General features: G+C 43.8%; 1 protein-coding gene across 1 annotated transcript in view; it reads left to right on the forward strand.

Annotated features, from left to right (window-relative positions):
• The window catches only part of Rgs22 (regulator of G protein signaling 22), a 163379-nt gene extending 148805 nt beyond the window's left edge, over nucleotides 1-14574 (forward strand). Inside the window, exons 22-27 of the mRNA XM_042264850.2 lie at nucleotides 3330-3509; nucleotides 7788-7943; nucleotides 11140-11232; nucleotides 13156-13249; nucleotides 13645-13694; nucleotides 14433-14574. Of these exons, the coding sequence (XP_042120784.1) occupies nucleotides 3330-3509; nucleotides 7788-7943; nucleotides 11140-11232; nucleotides 13156-13249; nucleotides 13645-13649 (528 nt within the window). The 3' untranslated portion in view covers nucleotides 13650-13694; nucleotides 14433-14574. The remainder of the gene's footprint in view (nucleotides 1-3329; nucleotides 3510-7787; nucleotides 7944-11139; nucleotides 11233-13155; nucleotides 13250-13644; nucleotides 13695-14432) is intronic.
• The last annotated feature ends 744 nt before the right edge of the window (nucleotides 14575-15318 follow it).

A 15318-nucleotide genomic window follows, 5' to 3' on the forward strand; every position in this document is an offset into this window, starting at 1 on the left:
GCTGCGCAGTTAATAATTGTGCTCTGACTTTACATTACCATGACCAAAATACTTAAGAGAACAACTTAGAGAGAGGAGGTACTTATTTTAGCTCATGGTTTCAGACACTCAGTCCATCATGCCGGATAGAGTGTGGAAGAACAACAGTAGACACTGTGGCAGACAGGAGGCAGAGAAAGGGAAAACAGGAAGGAAAAGGACAGAGTAGGGCAGTGACAGGTCCCAGTGACCTGCTTCTTCCAGGCAGGCTCCATCCTCACCACCTCCCAGTGATGCCTTTATACTCTGGACCCACAAAGCAGCTGTCCTCATGATCTAAGCACCTTTTACTAGGAAGGAGTGTCAGTTATGACCACGTTCTGATGAGGGGAACTTTAGCTCAGAGCAGGTCATGGTTGAGATGGAGGGATGGTAAGTTAGGAAGGTCTCAGTGGAAGTCTTGATCTGTATTAGGTCTTGAGAGAGAGTGACAGTTGGAAGGCAGTCTACCTGGAAATCTCATGCTGGACTAACTCTTAGATAGCTTACTTTGAAAACTTGTTTGGAGGTCCTAGCAGGGGAGTGCAACTAATCATATACCCTTGATGGAAGAATGGTCATCCTCTACCATGGACCATGCAGCTTTGGGAGAGACACATGGAGTCATCATGGAGGAATGGGACACCCACCTAGCCAGTTGGACCTGCCAAACCAGCCCGGCAGTCAATGGGGTCACAGATATCACAGTCAGATTGCCCTGACACCCACGACTTACTCTTACTGTTTCCCACCTGATAGGGATCATTTTAATGCTTTTCTTGTGATCATGGCTTTATTATTCACAAGAATTCTGTGAAATCAGGGGTGCTATAGTTAGCATTTTACAGGTGAAGGTGTTAAAACAGGGAACAGCTAAGAAACGTCCAGCATGAGATAGCTCATGAAGCAACAAAGGTAGAATTTCAACCAAGTCATCCTGTTTCTGGCACCCCTGTCCTTAGCCACAAAGCTGTGCTGCAGCCTGGTGGTGACACTGGAAATAAGCAAAGAGACAGCTCAGGTAATCTTGGACAAACAATGTTCTGGATTGTGAAAAATCAGAAAGAACCAAGTCTACAACAGGATGTTGTGTACTTAATTGAGATGTTGATTCATCTCTACAGTCAATAAAAATCATTTAGGAGAATGATTAGTGATGTGAAATAATGTTCACCTATTGATTTCTCTAGAGCTAGTTACTGAGCAGTAACAGGACTTTATATAAAGTCTGTGTTCATGTGAGATCTGTAGAGAAAAAATTGGAAGGATGTATTCTAATCTCTCAGGTTTGTTATTGACTCCACCCCTTGACACCAAGGGCTAAGCTGAATGCTAAGGATACAACAAAGACCAAGTAGTGTTCCCTTTCAGACTCACAGTATCTAAAGAGAGACAGATGAATGGGTGAACAAGACATATCCAAGGCCCAAGATGTTAGGGAAGAGGGCAAGATGGCATCTCTATCGACTGAAGGAGCCCCAGAAAGCGTACTAGAGGAAAGCATTCTTAACCCTAGTAGTAGGTGAGAGTTAACAAGGCAAGAACCTTTAATCCCAGCACCCAGGAGGCAGAGGCAGGTGGATCTCTGTGAGTTCCAGGCCAGCCTGGTCTACAAAGTGAGTTCCAGGACAGACAGGGCTATATAATAAGATCTTGTCTTGGAAAGAAAAAAAAAAAGAAATCGGGAAAAAATATCAGTTATGATTCTAAGTTCTATCCCATTAGTCAGAATTAATATTCTGTAACATTGCAAACTTGTTTTTACTTTACAAGTTTGTATTCCATAATTATAATCAAGTTCAACAAATAATTATATAATAATCCTACAAGTAATGGTAAACAGTGAATAGTTGGTAATATACCAAATTTATGCAGTGCAAATAGGCTTTTTCTGAGTTGATGCGAAGTTGAATAGACATGCTGTTTATAATGCAATATTAATATTAAGCTTTTCTTCTACATAACATATGGTAAACCCTACATAAACTTTCACATGCCTGATGCCAAGTTTCCTTTCTTTGATACCCTAAGACATCTATTACAGTAACCAGTGTCCCCCAAGTGCTTACTCAGTGTTAGCTCATTTCTGGCCTAGAATTAGAAGTTTCCAAATTTGTTTGCTTTCAACTGATTTACAGAGCAAAAATCTTGACATAAAAATGCTGTAATTCAAGCCAAGCTATCTATTAAAAAATACTGTCTTCAACTGTGACTTTAAAACTAGAACATTTTAATGTACTATCACTACTTTTAAAATCCTTCTAGAAGAAATAATGTGGTGATGTTATGGTTGAAACACGAAATGTCCCCCAGGGGCTCATGTGGCAGGTGGTAAATACTTGGTTGCCAGCTGGAGGCACTGTTTTGAGAAGTAGAGGTAGGACCTTATAAGGATGGGTTACTAGGGCATGACCTTGAAGGACATATGCCTCAACCCTGGTCCCCTCCCTCCTGCTTCCTATCTGCCAAGAGGTGAGAAAACTCAGCCACATGTTTGGCCGACAGGGGGTTCTGCCTCACCGGCACCTAGAATCCACCTAACCAAGGACTGGGGTCTTGAACCCCTGGAGCTGTACACCAGATGGAGGACACCCTGCCCATATCAAAGTTGCTTTTCCTTGTATTTGTTCACAGTGATGTAAGAGCACCTCATACAGACTGGAGCATTATGGATCCTAAGTAATTGTAAGGACATTCTTGTTTAACAGCAACTGGCGGATTTTTGCTAGCCTCTTGTGGCAGCAGTCAGGATGGAAAGCTTTTTGTTTTTGTTTTTCGAGACAGGGTTTCTCTGTGTAGCTTTTCACCTTTCCTGGAACTCACTCTGTAGCCCAGGCTGGCCTCGAACTCACAGAGATCCGCCTGCCTCTGCCTCCCGAGTACTGGGATTAAAGGTGTGTGCCACCACCGCCCAGCTTGGAAAGCTTTTATAACTAGCTGTAACTTGATAAATGCAGATTCTCAGTGTTCTGCTAGGGACTCCATCCCAGTTCTGAGCAATAGGCTTTCACATGTCTCCTCCAAGGAGACTGACCAGTGCCCGGCATGTGGCAGGTACTCAATGGACAGTATAGCTGTTAAGGAGTCACCCCAGGCGTTAACACTGTCGCTGCTTCGGGAAACTAGTGACAGATTAAATGAAAGCAAGGCACGTGCACCCGTGACAGGCTCCCTGGGTCTAAAAGAAAGGATTTTTAAAGATAGTTCTGGCATGTCGCCATGCCCTCACAAGCCCAAGCTAAGAGGTATAGACTGTAAAGTGCTCTGGAAAAGCACTGATGGCGTCTGCTCTGTCTCTCCTCCTTGTTCAGGATCTGTGCCACTCACATTGTGATGAGTCCATCATCCAGAAGAAGATCACGACCATCATCAACTGCTTCATCAACTCCTGTATCCCCCCGGCTTTGCAGATCGATATTCCAGTGGAGCAGGCCCAGAAGATAATTGAACACCGGAAGGAGCTGGGACCATATGTGTTCCGAGAGGCACAGGTAAGAGCTGAAGGCAGTGGCTGAGCATGTGTTAAATACACCAGCAGTCAACGTGTTCTCCCAAGCTTTTACATCACTCTTGTATGGCAAAATTTTAATCTCCCCAGTAATACTGGGGTTTGCTCTCTTTAATGTAGATACCTTCTGCCTATACCACTAAAATATACAAAACTTATGTACTGCGTTGTTGATAATGCCATAAATGAACTAAATAATATACTTTGACTTTTCACAGTTACTGTTTTTACCTACAAATTATAAAAATACTCCAGGTAACTCCTCCTTCCTTTCCCACTATTCATATTCCCTTTTAAAATATCTGCTACCACAAAAATGTGTAAAATATGTAGACCTTAAAATGTGTATATTTTTAAAGATTGAAATATTCACATAGCTCATAAAAAAGTGAGAGGAGATTTAAGTGCTTAACCAGCATAAAGTACATACATTCATGAGAGGAAACTCATGCCTCTTTTAACCTGCTCAAGTTACTACTTTTTAAGATAAATAATAGAAAACATTGACTTGGTGGGCATAATTTATTTGCATTTTGAAAACCCTTTTAGTGATGTTGTTCCTAAAAAATGATTAAGAAAAATAAGTTATAATAGGGGTAACGAGGAAGGCCATGTCACAAACTAAGTGATATGAAACAGATTTGGAATGATTGCCCTGGGGCATGGAAAAAGGCCATTACCCCTTAGCATTCATTTGTAAGCCAGCTGTATTCAAGTCCGCTAAGGGACTGAAAGTGGACTCACAATCCAAATTCTGCATTAAGACAGGCAGAGAGGAGTGATTGAGGATGTGCAAGAGAGAAACGGAGAAAGCACGGCACCAAAAACTGTGCCATCTGCTAAGATCCGGGGACTTTGCCTCGCCTTGCAGACCTGACAAACCAGAACAAAACATGCTCCTCTGTGTTGTCTAGAGCGGGACCTGCGTCCTTAGGCTTACCCTGTCAGATTTCCTGAGTTGGTGTCAGAGAGGCACCTTAGGACATCTGAAAATACAGAGTCTTCATTTCAGGTCCTTTTTCCTCAAATCCGGAGTTATTCCTGTTTGCCGAGGGGCAGCTCTGAGATGCGAGCCCGAGATCTGGTAGCCATCTTTATGTCCTTCCTCTCCTTCCCTCCCTTAACCCCACATCCGACCAATCCTTAAAACTCAGTCATTATCTCCTGTTGTGACACACTATCAGTTTTTCTTCACCCCCATGCCACTTCAGATCTGCAGACTTCTCACCTTTACCAAAGCTGTGGTCTCTGGGCTCTCTCCATCCAACAGGCTGCAAGCGGAGTACTTTTCCTCAGAAGGGCGTGGGATCGTGCCAGCCTCTGCTGGAAATGCCTTGCTGTCTCCCGCTGCCCACAGAGCAAAGTCAGTTTGCTCCAGACCTATAGCCGCATCTCTTCCCACCCCGTTGTCTCTTCCCCAGGCTCGCTGAAATGGCTGTAGTTCCATAAATGGACTTTCCCATCTTTATCCCTGAGCTCCGTGCAGTACTGTCTTCCCTCCTTGTGATTGTCCCTGTCGTGGGACTTAAAACACGAGCTCCAAAGGAGCTTGTCAAGTCTGTGAGTTACCTTTGTGGTCTAAATGTAGAGTAGGTATTTCCGACCACGTGGATGTGTGAGATCATCATGACAGAGTGTAAGGTCAACTTGGAAATGAGAGCAAAGTGGAACCAAAGGGCTGAGGCACAAATTAGAAGTTGCTCTTCTAGCCTTGCATCAGTTTAGCCTGTCTGTCCCCACACCACTGCCAGGCACCTGAAGATTTCCCATCTGCAGGCAGTGAGCGAGTCAGGCCTAGATACATTAATATATCTTAGAATCTGGTCATTTTTTAGGATCTGCAGGTACAGGAGAATGTATATTAATAACCAATATTAGCCTCAAATGTCAACTGCATTTTGGGGGATTATAACATTTTTAATGCCTTCCATTGAAAGCTTGGGTCCTGGTAGGATAACATTTACAAGAAAGAATGTCTCAGGTTTTACAGAGATAATTGAGAAGTAGGGTTAGTAGATGCCAACTACTAAGCCAAGCATTCAAGCTGAAGAGGCTCATAGCATACATTTATACATACATATATATAATGTGTTTTTATTGTATTCACAACCTCCCTCAACTCTGTTCAGATCCAGCCCTCTTGCCTACCTACCCAACTTAGTGTCTTTTCTTTTTAAAACCCATCCAGACCAAATTTGTGCTGCCCAAATAATCTTGGTGTGTGGCCTTCTACTGAAGTACGGTTGTCTTATAGGGAGCTACCTTCTTAGAAGACTGACTCCCCCTCTCCCAACAGCTGAGAGTTGCCAAGAGGTCCACCTCTAGGGTTGGGATTTTGTGCCTGATTCCCAACTCCATGCTGGAATTTGGTCTGGCTTGGGCTTGCACAGATGCTGTGCACACTGTCACAGCTGCTGGGAGTTTACATGTGCAGATGTGTCCTTGTGGTCATCCACCCCCTCAGCTTCTTACATTCTTCCTGTCTCCTTTTCTGCAATGATTCCCGAGCCTTGTAGGAGGGGGTGTGGTATAGATGTTCTGTTTGGGGCTATGCCTTCTAGAGTTTTTTCTCTGCACCTTGGACAGTTTTGGATTTTTGTGTTAATCACCATCTACTGCAAATAGAAGCATCTGATGAGGGATGAAAGATGCACTAGCCCATGGGTAGAATGATGCCATTCAGAATCAGTTTAATGCTTTGTCACTAAGGCATCCATGGGCATGGGTCTCCAAATTTTTACATTCATGCTCCCAAGGAGCTACAGAATATAATGACAAGATTGTATTTTAAAAGGAGTGAATAATAGCCAGGTGGTGGTGGTGCACACCTTTGATCCCAGCACTCGGGAGGCAGAGATAAGTGGCTCTCTGTGAGCTTGAGACCAGCCTGGTCTACAAAGTGAGTTCTAGGACACCCAGGACTGTCACACAGAGAAACCCTATCTTAAAAAAAAAAAAAAAAAGAGTGACTCATAGCTGGGGAATAGTGGTAGCACACACCTTAATCCCAGCACTCGGGAGGCAGAGGCAGGAGGATCTCTGTGAATTGAGGCCAGCCTGGTCTACAGAGCGAGTTCCAGGACAGCCAGGGCCACACACAGAGAAACCATGTCTCAAAAAAACAAACAAAACACAAAAATAAAAACAAAACAAAAAGCACTTTTTGCTGGGTGGTGGTGGCACACACCTTTATTCCCAGCTCTCGAGAGGTAGAAGTAGGTGGGTCTCTGTGAGTTCAAGGCTAGCCTGGTCTACAGAGTGAGTTTCAGGACAGCCATTCCAGGATACAGAGAAACAAACAACAACAACAACAACAACAAAAAGAGTGAATAAGTAATTATATTCATGACTAGAAAACGTGAGTAGTGACTTCTGCTAATTCAAGACTTAAGCATTGACTTTGAAGACAATTCCTCTTTTACCCTAAGAGAGCTGGCTTGGGGCCTAATGGAACGGCTCATTTTTCTTCAAGGCCACTCTTAGCCATAAGATGCTGGGCTTGATTTGATGTGGCAAGTCCTACCTTCCTGGAAGTAATGTGCGCCTCTGGAGCTAATGTGAAACCTCAGCACAGGAGTTACAGCAGCCACTCTTATCTCCATAAACATCACAATTAATCACTTAATGTGCAGTGTCCTCATGGAGCATTGGTCTGGGGTACCCTTTTGCTTTTTAAATGTTACTTTTTCTTGCTCTCACATAAAAGAGATTGTATCATTTAAAAGTTACTCAAGATTTATTCTCAGATCTGCAGCTTTGTTTAAGAGCCTTTCCAGAGGCAAAATGGTATTTCCTTTCTCTAAAAGACAGAGAAGGGCTGGGGTGGGGGGAGAGTTCCCTTGAAGAACTGAATACTTGGAATACTTGCATAAAACTTCGGAGTGTGGCTCACCAACCGGGGCAGTTTAAAAGAAAACATGAATTCCTTGTTTAAAAAGACCTAATGGAGTCTTTATTAATGTAATCAATTGGTTAGGGGAACATAAAGAATAAAGTCTCTTTTAAGTGTGCCCCGTGAGTGTTTTAAAGGCCTCTCATTGGCGGGGAAGACGCTGAAGAGGCGCTCATGCCGCGCTCCTGGGAAGACGCTGAAGAGGAGCTCATGCCGCGCTCCTGCTCCAAGTCTTCAAACAATAAGGTGGAGAGGAGGCCGTGCACGTGAAGGCTGGAGAAGTTAATCCATTATTGGGGCAAGTTAGAGTTAATTCGGTACATTTGTAGAAAGTTGTCATCTGAGACGCACTTTTTTTTTTATTTACAGATGACAATTTTTGGAGTTCTGTTTAAGTTTTGGCCACAGTTCTGTGAGTTTAGGAAGAATTTAACGGATGAAAAAATTATGAGTGTTTTAGAGAGAAGACAAGAATATAAGCAGAAAAAGAGAATGTCAGAGTCAGAGGAAGACAGAATCGGGAAGGTAAGACCAAAGCCATTCTAGATGGCATCACACTTCTAAAAGATAAGGTGCTATGTGTGGCTCACAGAAGAATGTGGGATGGGGAGATGTGGGGAGATATGGGGAGATATGGGGAGATATGGGGAGATATGGGGAGATATGCAGAGGAGTTATGGAACACAGGATTTAGTGACTTAAAGCCTGCATTCACAGCTCTTAGACTGTTCTTGAGTTTCCCAGAATTAATGACAGATATGTTCTCTGCTTCATGAAGGGTTTCTTGATGCCTCTAGACAACACCAACAGCTTCCGTCCCCTGGAGTGATGCTCCTCGTGTGTGTGTGTGTGTGTGTGTGTGTGTGTGTGTGTGTGTGTGTGTGAGAGAGAGAGAGAGAGAGAGAGAGAGAGAGAGAGAGAGAGAGAGAGAGGAGAGAGGAGAGAGAGAGAGGTTGAGAGAGGGGTGTATGTGTGTGATGCGTGTGTATGCATGTGTGGGGGTGCCTGTGTATGCGCATGTAGATGCCAGAGCAGGAACTCATGTCCTTTTCTATCACGCTCTGCTCTATTACTATGAGGCAGGGTCCCACAGTGAACCTGGAAATAGCCTGGCCCAGTGATCCTCTGGTCCCCATGCCCACAGCTCTGGGGTAACGGGGGGCCTGACTACACCCAGCTTTTATGCCACAGTGTGCACGTGGAGGTCAGAGGACAACTGTCAGAGTGGGTTCTCTCCTTCCACTATGTGAGTCCCAAAGGTCAAATTCAAGAATGTGATCAGGCTTGGCAGCCAGGGCCTCACCCTCTGAAACCCGCTTCTTCCATCTCTACACGAGTTCAGGGAGATCCAACTCAAGCTACCAGGCTTGTGTGGCAAGTATCTCTACCTGCTAAGCCATCTCTCCAGCCCTAGCCTCTTTAAATACTCTTATTGTAGATGGTAACTCTATTGTTACACTTACTAGTAACTGCAAACTTCACACTTGTGTTTATTTTTATATGGAAATGTAAGGAAGACCAATGTAGTAGCAGCAGATATTTGTTTCAAACCTACGACTTTTTGTAATATAAAATGTATACTGAAAATAACCTTTGCAATAGATAAGACTTCTCTGTGGGTATGACTCCCAACCTCAACTATCAATTAATAAAAATAGTATTTATCTTACATGACTTGAGGGACACTAATTGGCCTGGTAGGTATGAAAGACCATTCCACCGTGGACTCGTCAAGTATTATCTGCTCATTTGAGACTATGCAGCAAGGTAGGGAAGGAGCCTTGGGCAGGACTTCCTGGCTTTGAATCCTAGCCCCATCATAAGTTCTAGTCCCATTACTTCTGTTTTCTCTTTTTATTATTTTAAATCTTTTATGTGTATGTTTATGTGCGTGTGACACATGTGTGCAGGTCCCTGTGAAGACTAGAAAAGGGGTTTGGAATCCCTGGAGCTGGAATTACAGGTGAGCCATCTGCCATGGGTGCTGGGAACTGAACTCGGGTCTTCTGAAGAGCATCAAGCCATCCCCCCAGCCCAATTCGGTCATCTTAAGCAAAGCAGTTCAGTTCCCCAAGTTCTCGTCTTCTCAGTAAATGGAGACAGTCACAACACTTGTATCCCAGAGGACGGGGTTGGAAGGATATATGCAACCGAGTAAATCACACGTAAAGACCAGCTGTCTTCACAGTCATCGAGATCTTTCTGTCAAAATGGCATCAACTGCATCACCCATTTTCGTTCTTGAGAGGAGTTACATGGAGTTAGACCACCTGAAGAATGTGACTGAAGAAGACTTAGGAAAAGTTTTAATTGAACATCCAGTTTAATACCAAGGTCATAAGAACAGTGTCGCATCAATGTAACTAAATACAAATTTCAAGCTTTGGGGGCTGGCAAGATGGTTCAGCCAGTAAAGTGCTGTGAGTCTGGTCCCTAGCACCATGTGGATAAGCTGGGCATGGTGGCATGTACTTGTAATCCAGCGCTGGGAGACAGAGACAGGAGGACCCCTAGGGCTCACTGGCCAACAGCCTAGCCTACCTTAGGAATGAAAGACCCCGTCTCCTTGTGTAGCTTGACCTGCTTAAGGGCCCCAGGCAGTGGGATCAGGACCTGGTGCATAAGCCGGCTTTTTGGAGCCCAGTGCCTATGGTGGGACACCTTGCACAGCCTTGATGGGGGTGGGGAGGCTTAGACCTGCCTCAGCTGAAGGTACCAGGCTCTGCTGACTCCCCATGGGAGGCCTTGCTTTGAAGGAGGTGGGAATGGGGGGTGGGTTGAGGGGGAAGGCTGGGGGGCAGGAGGAGGGAGGAGAGGGGGATCTGTGGTTGGTATGGAAAATTAAAAGAAAATTTCTTAATAATAAAAGAAAAGAAAAAAGAAAGAAAGAAAGACCCTGTCTCATAAATACTGTACTGAGAAGCAACACCCAAGGCTGTTCTCTGGGCTCCATATTCAGATGTATCTGTACACTTACGAACACACATACACACTTGTTTGACAACACATATTTTTTAACATGTTCATTCTTTCTAGTTCAGCTAACATGTTTCTAGGAAATTACTATGCATGAGAGAATCATCATGAAAATGAACACAGATGTATGTATACTGATAGATTTATAATATACAAAGTTGGAAATGACCTTAGTTTCCACTTGAAAGAATGAAGGAAGGCATCAGGCGCATTCTACTCGTCCACACAACGTAACCACGCAGTTCCTCATGTCACCGTCCGGCAAATATCTGAGTGCATGAGACCATCAGCCACACAACGGACATGGTGTGTCCATTTTACCACACAGCAGAGATACTGTTCTGCAAACACTTGCTGCTAAGCAATCCAAGGCCTGCCTTTCAGTTCTGCATTTCTTCGTATTGGGACGTATCCCAATACACCTACATGAAAAAGGAGTACATACACCTTGATTCCATTTGTAGGCAGATTATGATTCTATGTCCATGCATTTTCCCTAGTGGAAAATCTGGCTCTATGTTCATGAGAACTGTAGTCCTTCTTTGATGCTTGGATTTTTATGTTCTACCTCATTATTTGTCTTATTTTTTTCAATGTTTTTGTAATAATGTGCCAAAATTAAAGATCAAAGTGACTGGCTTGAGGCTTCAAGTGTAGTACTCACCATGAACTCCTTTCTTATGTGACATTGTAACTTCTGAAGGCCTCGTGATCTGTTTTGGAGTAACTCACGTTCTCCTTACAGGCCGTCAAGCAGTATGCAAGCACCACAGGCTCTCTAACCAAAGCTCCCTTGGCCAGCGAGTCCTTACTGGGCCTGCAAGCTTACGGTCGGCAGGTAAGACGCAGGGCCACTTCCTGTCCAGAGCAGTGGGTGTGCAGTGACTTGGTCACTCAGCAGCAGGAGATTGTCTGTGAAATGGGCCCGTGTATGGTACAGATATGAAATGGGCTAAAATGGTAATCCTAAGAGAGACTGGAAGAAAAGGTCCTCCAGCCTGCAGAGAACATGTACATTACCCAGTATAATAAAGGAAAATCATGTTTTATGGGTTTGGAAGTGCTTCCCCAGCGCATGCGGGAATTGAAATTCAGGGCCTTGTACATACTAGGTATGTGGTCCTTCTCTGAGTTCCTCCTTAGCTCACAAAGGTTTAACTTGAAGACAGTGAAGTGACAGTCTTCCTGAAGAAAACAGTATAAATCCAACAACCCCCATTAGATTAGTGTGCTGAGTTCAGAGATGGAGGAGAATGCGAAATACTTAGTCTGTTTCTTGATTCTTTGTAGTACATGCCCACCACCTAATACATTTGCATTTTTATGTTTATAACTAGTGCCTTCATACCAATTCTCTGAAACATGAGTTTAATTTATATCCATTTTTAATGACTTGTATTAAAAAGTTTGCATCTTAGGAGAATACTAACTCATAAAACAATGGTTTCTGCACTTAAAAATGCCAAATAAGTTGTTACCCTACTGAGATAACTGATAGGCTAAAACTCTCACGGAAGAAGAGAAATGGCTGATTTTGTAGAGATGTGTACTGACAGATCTATCTGAAGTGGATGATGGCCAGTACGTGCATCTGCAAATGATCGGCATGACCTGTACACCACAAGCTTAAAAGAGGGATGTGGACATAGAGGCTTTGTCCTGAGCTCTGTCGGCATCCAAGTTTACTCTGCTGCCTGAAACAAGGCATAGAATCTCCTCTGAGCAGAAAGAGAATGGGTGATGATGCTGATAATGATGATGTCGTTGATAACAATCAGGTCCCTTCTGTAGGAAACTGAACGGCTTCTGGATGTCAGAGGCACCTTTAAAATATGCATATTTACTATTGACTTTTGCTTTTTTAATTCTGCATGTTGTTACTCTAGAAAATTAGGGAATAATAATAAATTACTGTTATTCAGTAGTCAGCCTAAATTCAAAGCTATCACCCCCAAAATAATCTTGGCTGTTTTATAAGCACCTAAGTTCATAATCAGTATAAAGATAACTGAGTCACTCTTACTGTGTCCATAAGCTCTTGTGACATTGTTCACTGGTCAACTGTATCATCACCCTCACATTCTTCCTCACTCAGAGAATCTACAGATTCAGGTCAAGGCTACAGACAGAAGTCGCTTTGTTATGGAATAAATATTCTTATGAAAGAATAAAGTAGGTTGATGATGATCTGTGGTACACAGTTAAAAGGATGAAAATGTATAAATGGGGAAAATCTGTATTATCATTTGAGATATACAGCTGGGCGGTGGTGGCGCACACCTTTAATCCCAGCACTCAGGAGGCAGAGCTAGGTGGATCTCTGTGAGTTCAAGGCCAGCCTGGTCTACAGAGTGAGATCCAGGAAAGGTGCCAAAGCTACACAGAGAAACCCTGTCTCAAAAAAAAAAAAAAAAAAGAGAGAGAGAGAGACAACAGAAATATCTCAAATATATTCCTCTTTGTTTCAATTTGTTCTGTTTTTTAAACAGTATCACTGTATAGTCCAGGCTGGCCTGGGCTTTAATATGTATCCCAGGCTAGCCTCAAAAATATGCTTATCTTCCTGCCTCAGACTCATTCACACTGGATTTACAGGTATGAGCTACCATATCTAAGATGTACTTTCCTTGGTACACATTATATGTCAATAAAAAGTTTAAAGAAAGGAACAGTAAAGATTTATTTTACATCTAGTTTGTTTCCTAAGGGAAATCTGGCAAAATTTTTAATAATTAAGTTTGATTTTTTTTTTTTTTTTTAGCCAACCTGGTGCTATTCGAAGTATATAGAAGCCTTGGAACAGGAGCGAATTCTTCTGAAAATTCAAGAGGAAATGGAAAGAAAGATGTTTACAGGTAACTTTTGCCTCCTGTGCAGAGTCGCTCTGTGGACGCCTCACACAGACTACTTTCTGGAGTTGGCAGCAGCCGCTTCACTTCGTGTATCTTTCTCTTACCTCTGCGCAGGTGCGTCATCTTTCACAAAGTTGCTTAAGCTTCCCACTGGCTCCGCTGTCTTTGAAGGAGCACTTGTCTCTTCACAGCACTCAGAGTCGGTTCCCAGTGGTCACTCTCAGCTCTGGTCCTCTTTTTGCCTCTTTGCTAACCTTCCAGAACCAGAGGCACCCACTCTCCCCACCACCCACTCCCCACCCTCCAGTGAGGAGAATGTTCAGTCTCTCTGTGTCTAGGATTTCTCCTCTACTGAGGAGGAGCAATAAGGACCCAGACCTAATACTTCTGTTTTCCAGGGTAGCAACATTCAAGCCCATGTTCACATTCTGCTGCTGATAGGTACCAGGTAAGCCAGAGTGTGAGACTCCCTTTGACTGAACATCCTCCCACACAGGCAAATCCACACAGACCCAAACCACATGCCCACTCAGACACACCAGCCACACACTCATGCCTCACTACCAAACCAGAGGGTAGGAACAGCTACTCTTCTGATTTATGTACAGTCTCCCAAGAGGAGATTTCTCCAGGGAGAATGCTTCTGTTTACTCCACGCCATCAAGGACCTGGGAGGGGATTACTAGTGCATTACTAGCTCAGGCTTCCTAAGCTCCTCTAAGCTGGGAATGTGTAACAGACTAAACTCCAAGCCCAGTTCCCTCTCCATTCAGATACTGATGGACCTGTAAGATTTTACTGGATTCTAATGTTAGAGTTTAACGAGCGCTTTCCAGAGCAGTCTAGAGGCAGAATGTGGTGTGTGTGTAAACGGCCAGGCCATATACTCAAAGTAGCCGGTGAAGGCACCTCTCTTACCCTCTCTTATCTGGCTTCACAGAATCCCATTTTCCAGCACTTGGGGGATTAGGGGGAAGGGGTGGCTAAGTTCTCAGGCTGCTGATCTTGTTTTCTTTCTAGTCAGCCTCCACACCGCACCCTCAAAGTCCCCCGCCTGTTAGGTTAACTTCATAATGCCCTGAACATTGAGGACACCACATTTGTTTGTTTTTAGTGGAAAGCTCTTTTAAATTTTTATCATTATTGTTTGGATATCTTTTCTCATTCATTTTTTTTTCTTTTGCAGGATTTCTTTAAGCCAACTTTAACTAACATGAGAAGCTGAAAACCCAAGTTTTTGGATAGTCTGCATTACTTTAGAATACTATACTATCTAGGCTAGAAGAATTAAAATTGTTTGCCTATTATAGTCCTCAAGGAAAAAGCAATATTATGCCCCTTGAGCAATCTTTCAACAAATGTTCCTGGCAGGCTTACTCTGGTTAGCAGATCTATTATTCATTGGGTGACTAAGGGTGTGACTATTCCTAGTATAATTAACCCAAGAAACAGAAGAGCCTTCCACCCCCATTCCCGGCTATGATGAGACTATGCTGAAGCAGTGGTTTTCACAGAGCAATGTGTGCACGGCCCACATGATGTGGGTTAGCATTTCAGACTCCATGGGGCACTCCCTGCAAACCGTCCAGTTACTCGTGGGAGATACTCTGAAACTGCCATCATTACCAGACGCCCAGGTGACTTCCATACAGACTCACACTACAGACTCTTCATTGAGGCACACTGTTAGGGCAGAAAGCAACAGTGCTCGGAAAGAGACAAGCTCTGGTCCAGGGCTACACCTGTGGCAAAAGAGAACCAGACACACACCTTCCGATGTGCACCCTGGGAAAGGAGGACGTGTAAGGAGTGACCTGAGAGGGCCATTTGTGACACACACAACTCAGGACCTCCGAGAACTACAACCCAGATTAGAAACGATGTCCTACAGCCCCACACAGTCCCAGCGGGTCTTTTCAAAGACAAGACTGTCACCCCAAATCTCTAGGTAGTTTGGAATTTCAAATGGGGAAAGTATCAGCTGGCATACTTCATCTTTCTCCTAAAGAAGGGACTCGCAGACGGTTCTGGGTTTGGGGGTGAGGCTGTGCAGTGCAGCTGTCCTTGACCCG

Source organism: Peromyscus maniculatus, chromosome 20 (assembly GCF_049852395.1).
Source record: "Peromyscus maniculatus bairdii isolate BWxNUB_F1_BW_parent chromosome 20, HU_Pman_BW_mat_3.1, whole genome shotgun sequence".
Taxonomy (NCBI): Eukaryota; Metazoa; Chordata; class Mammalia; order Rodentia; family Cricetidae; genus Peromyscus; species Peromyscus maniculatus.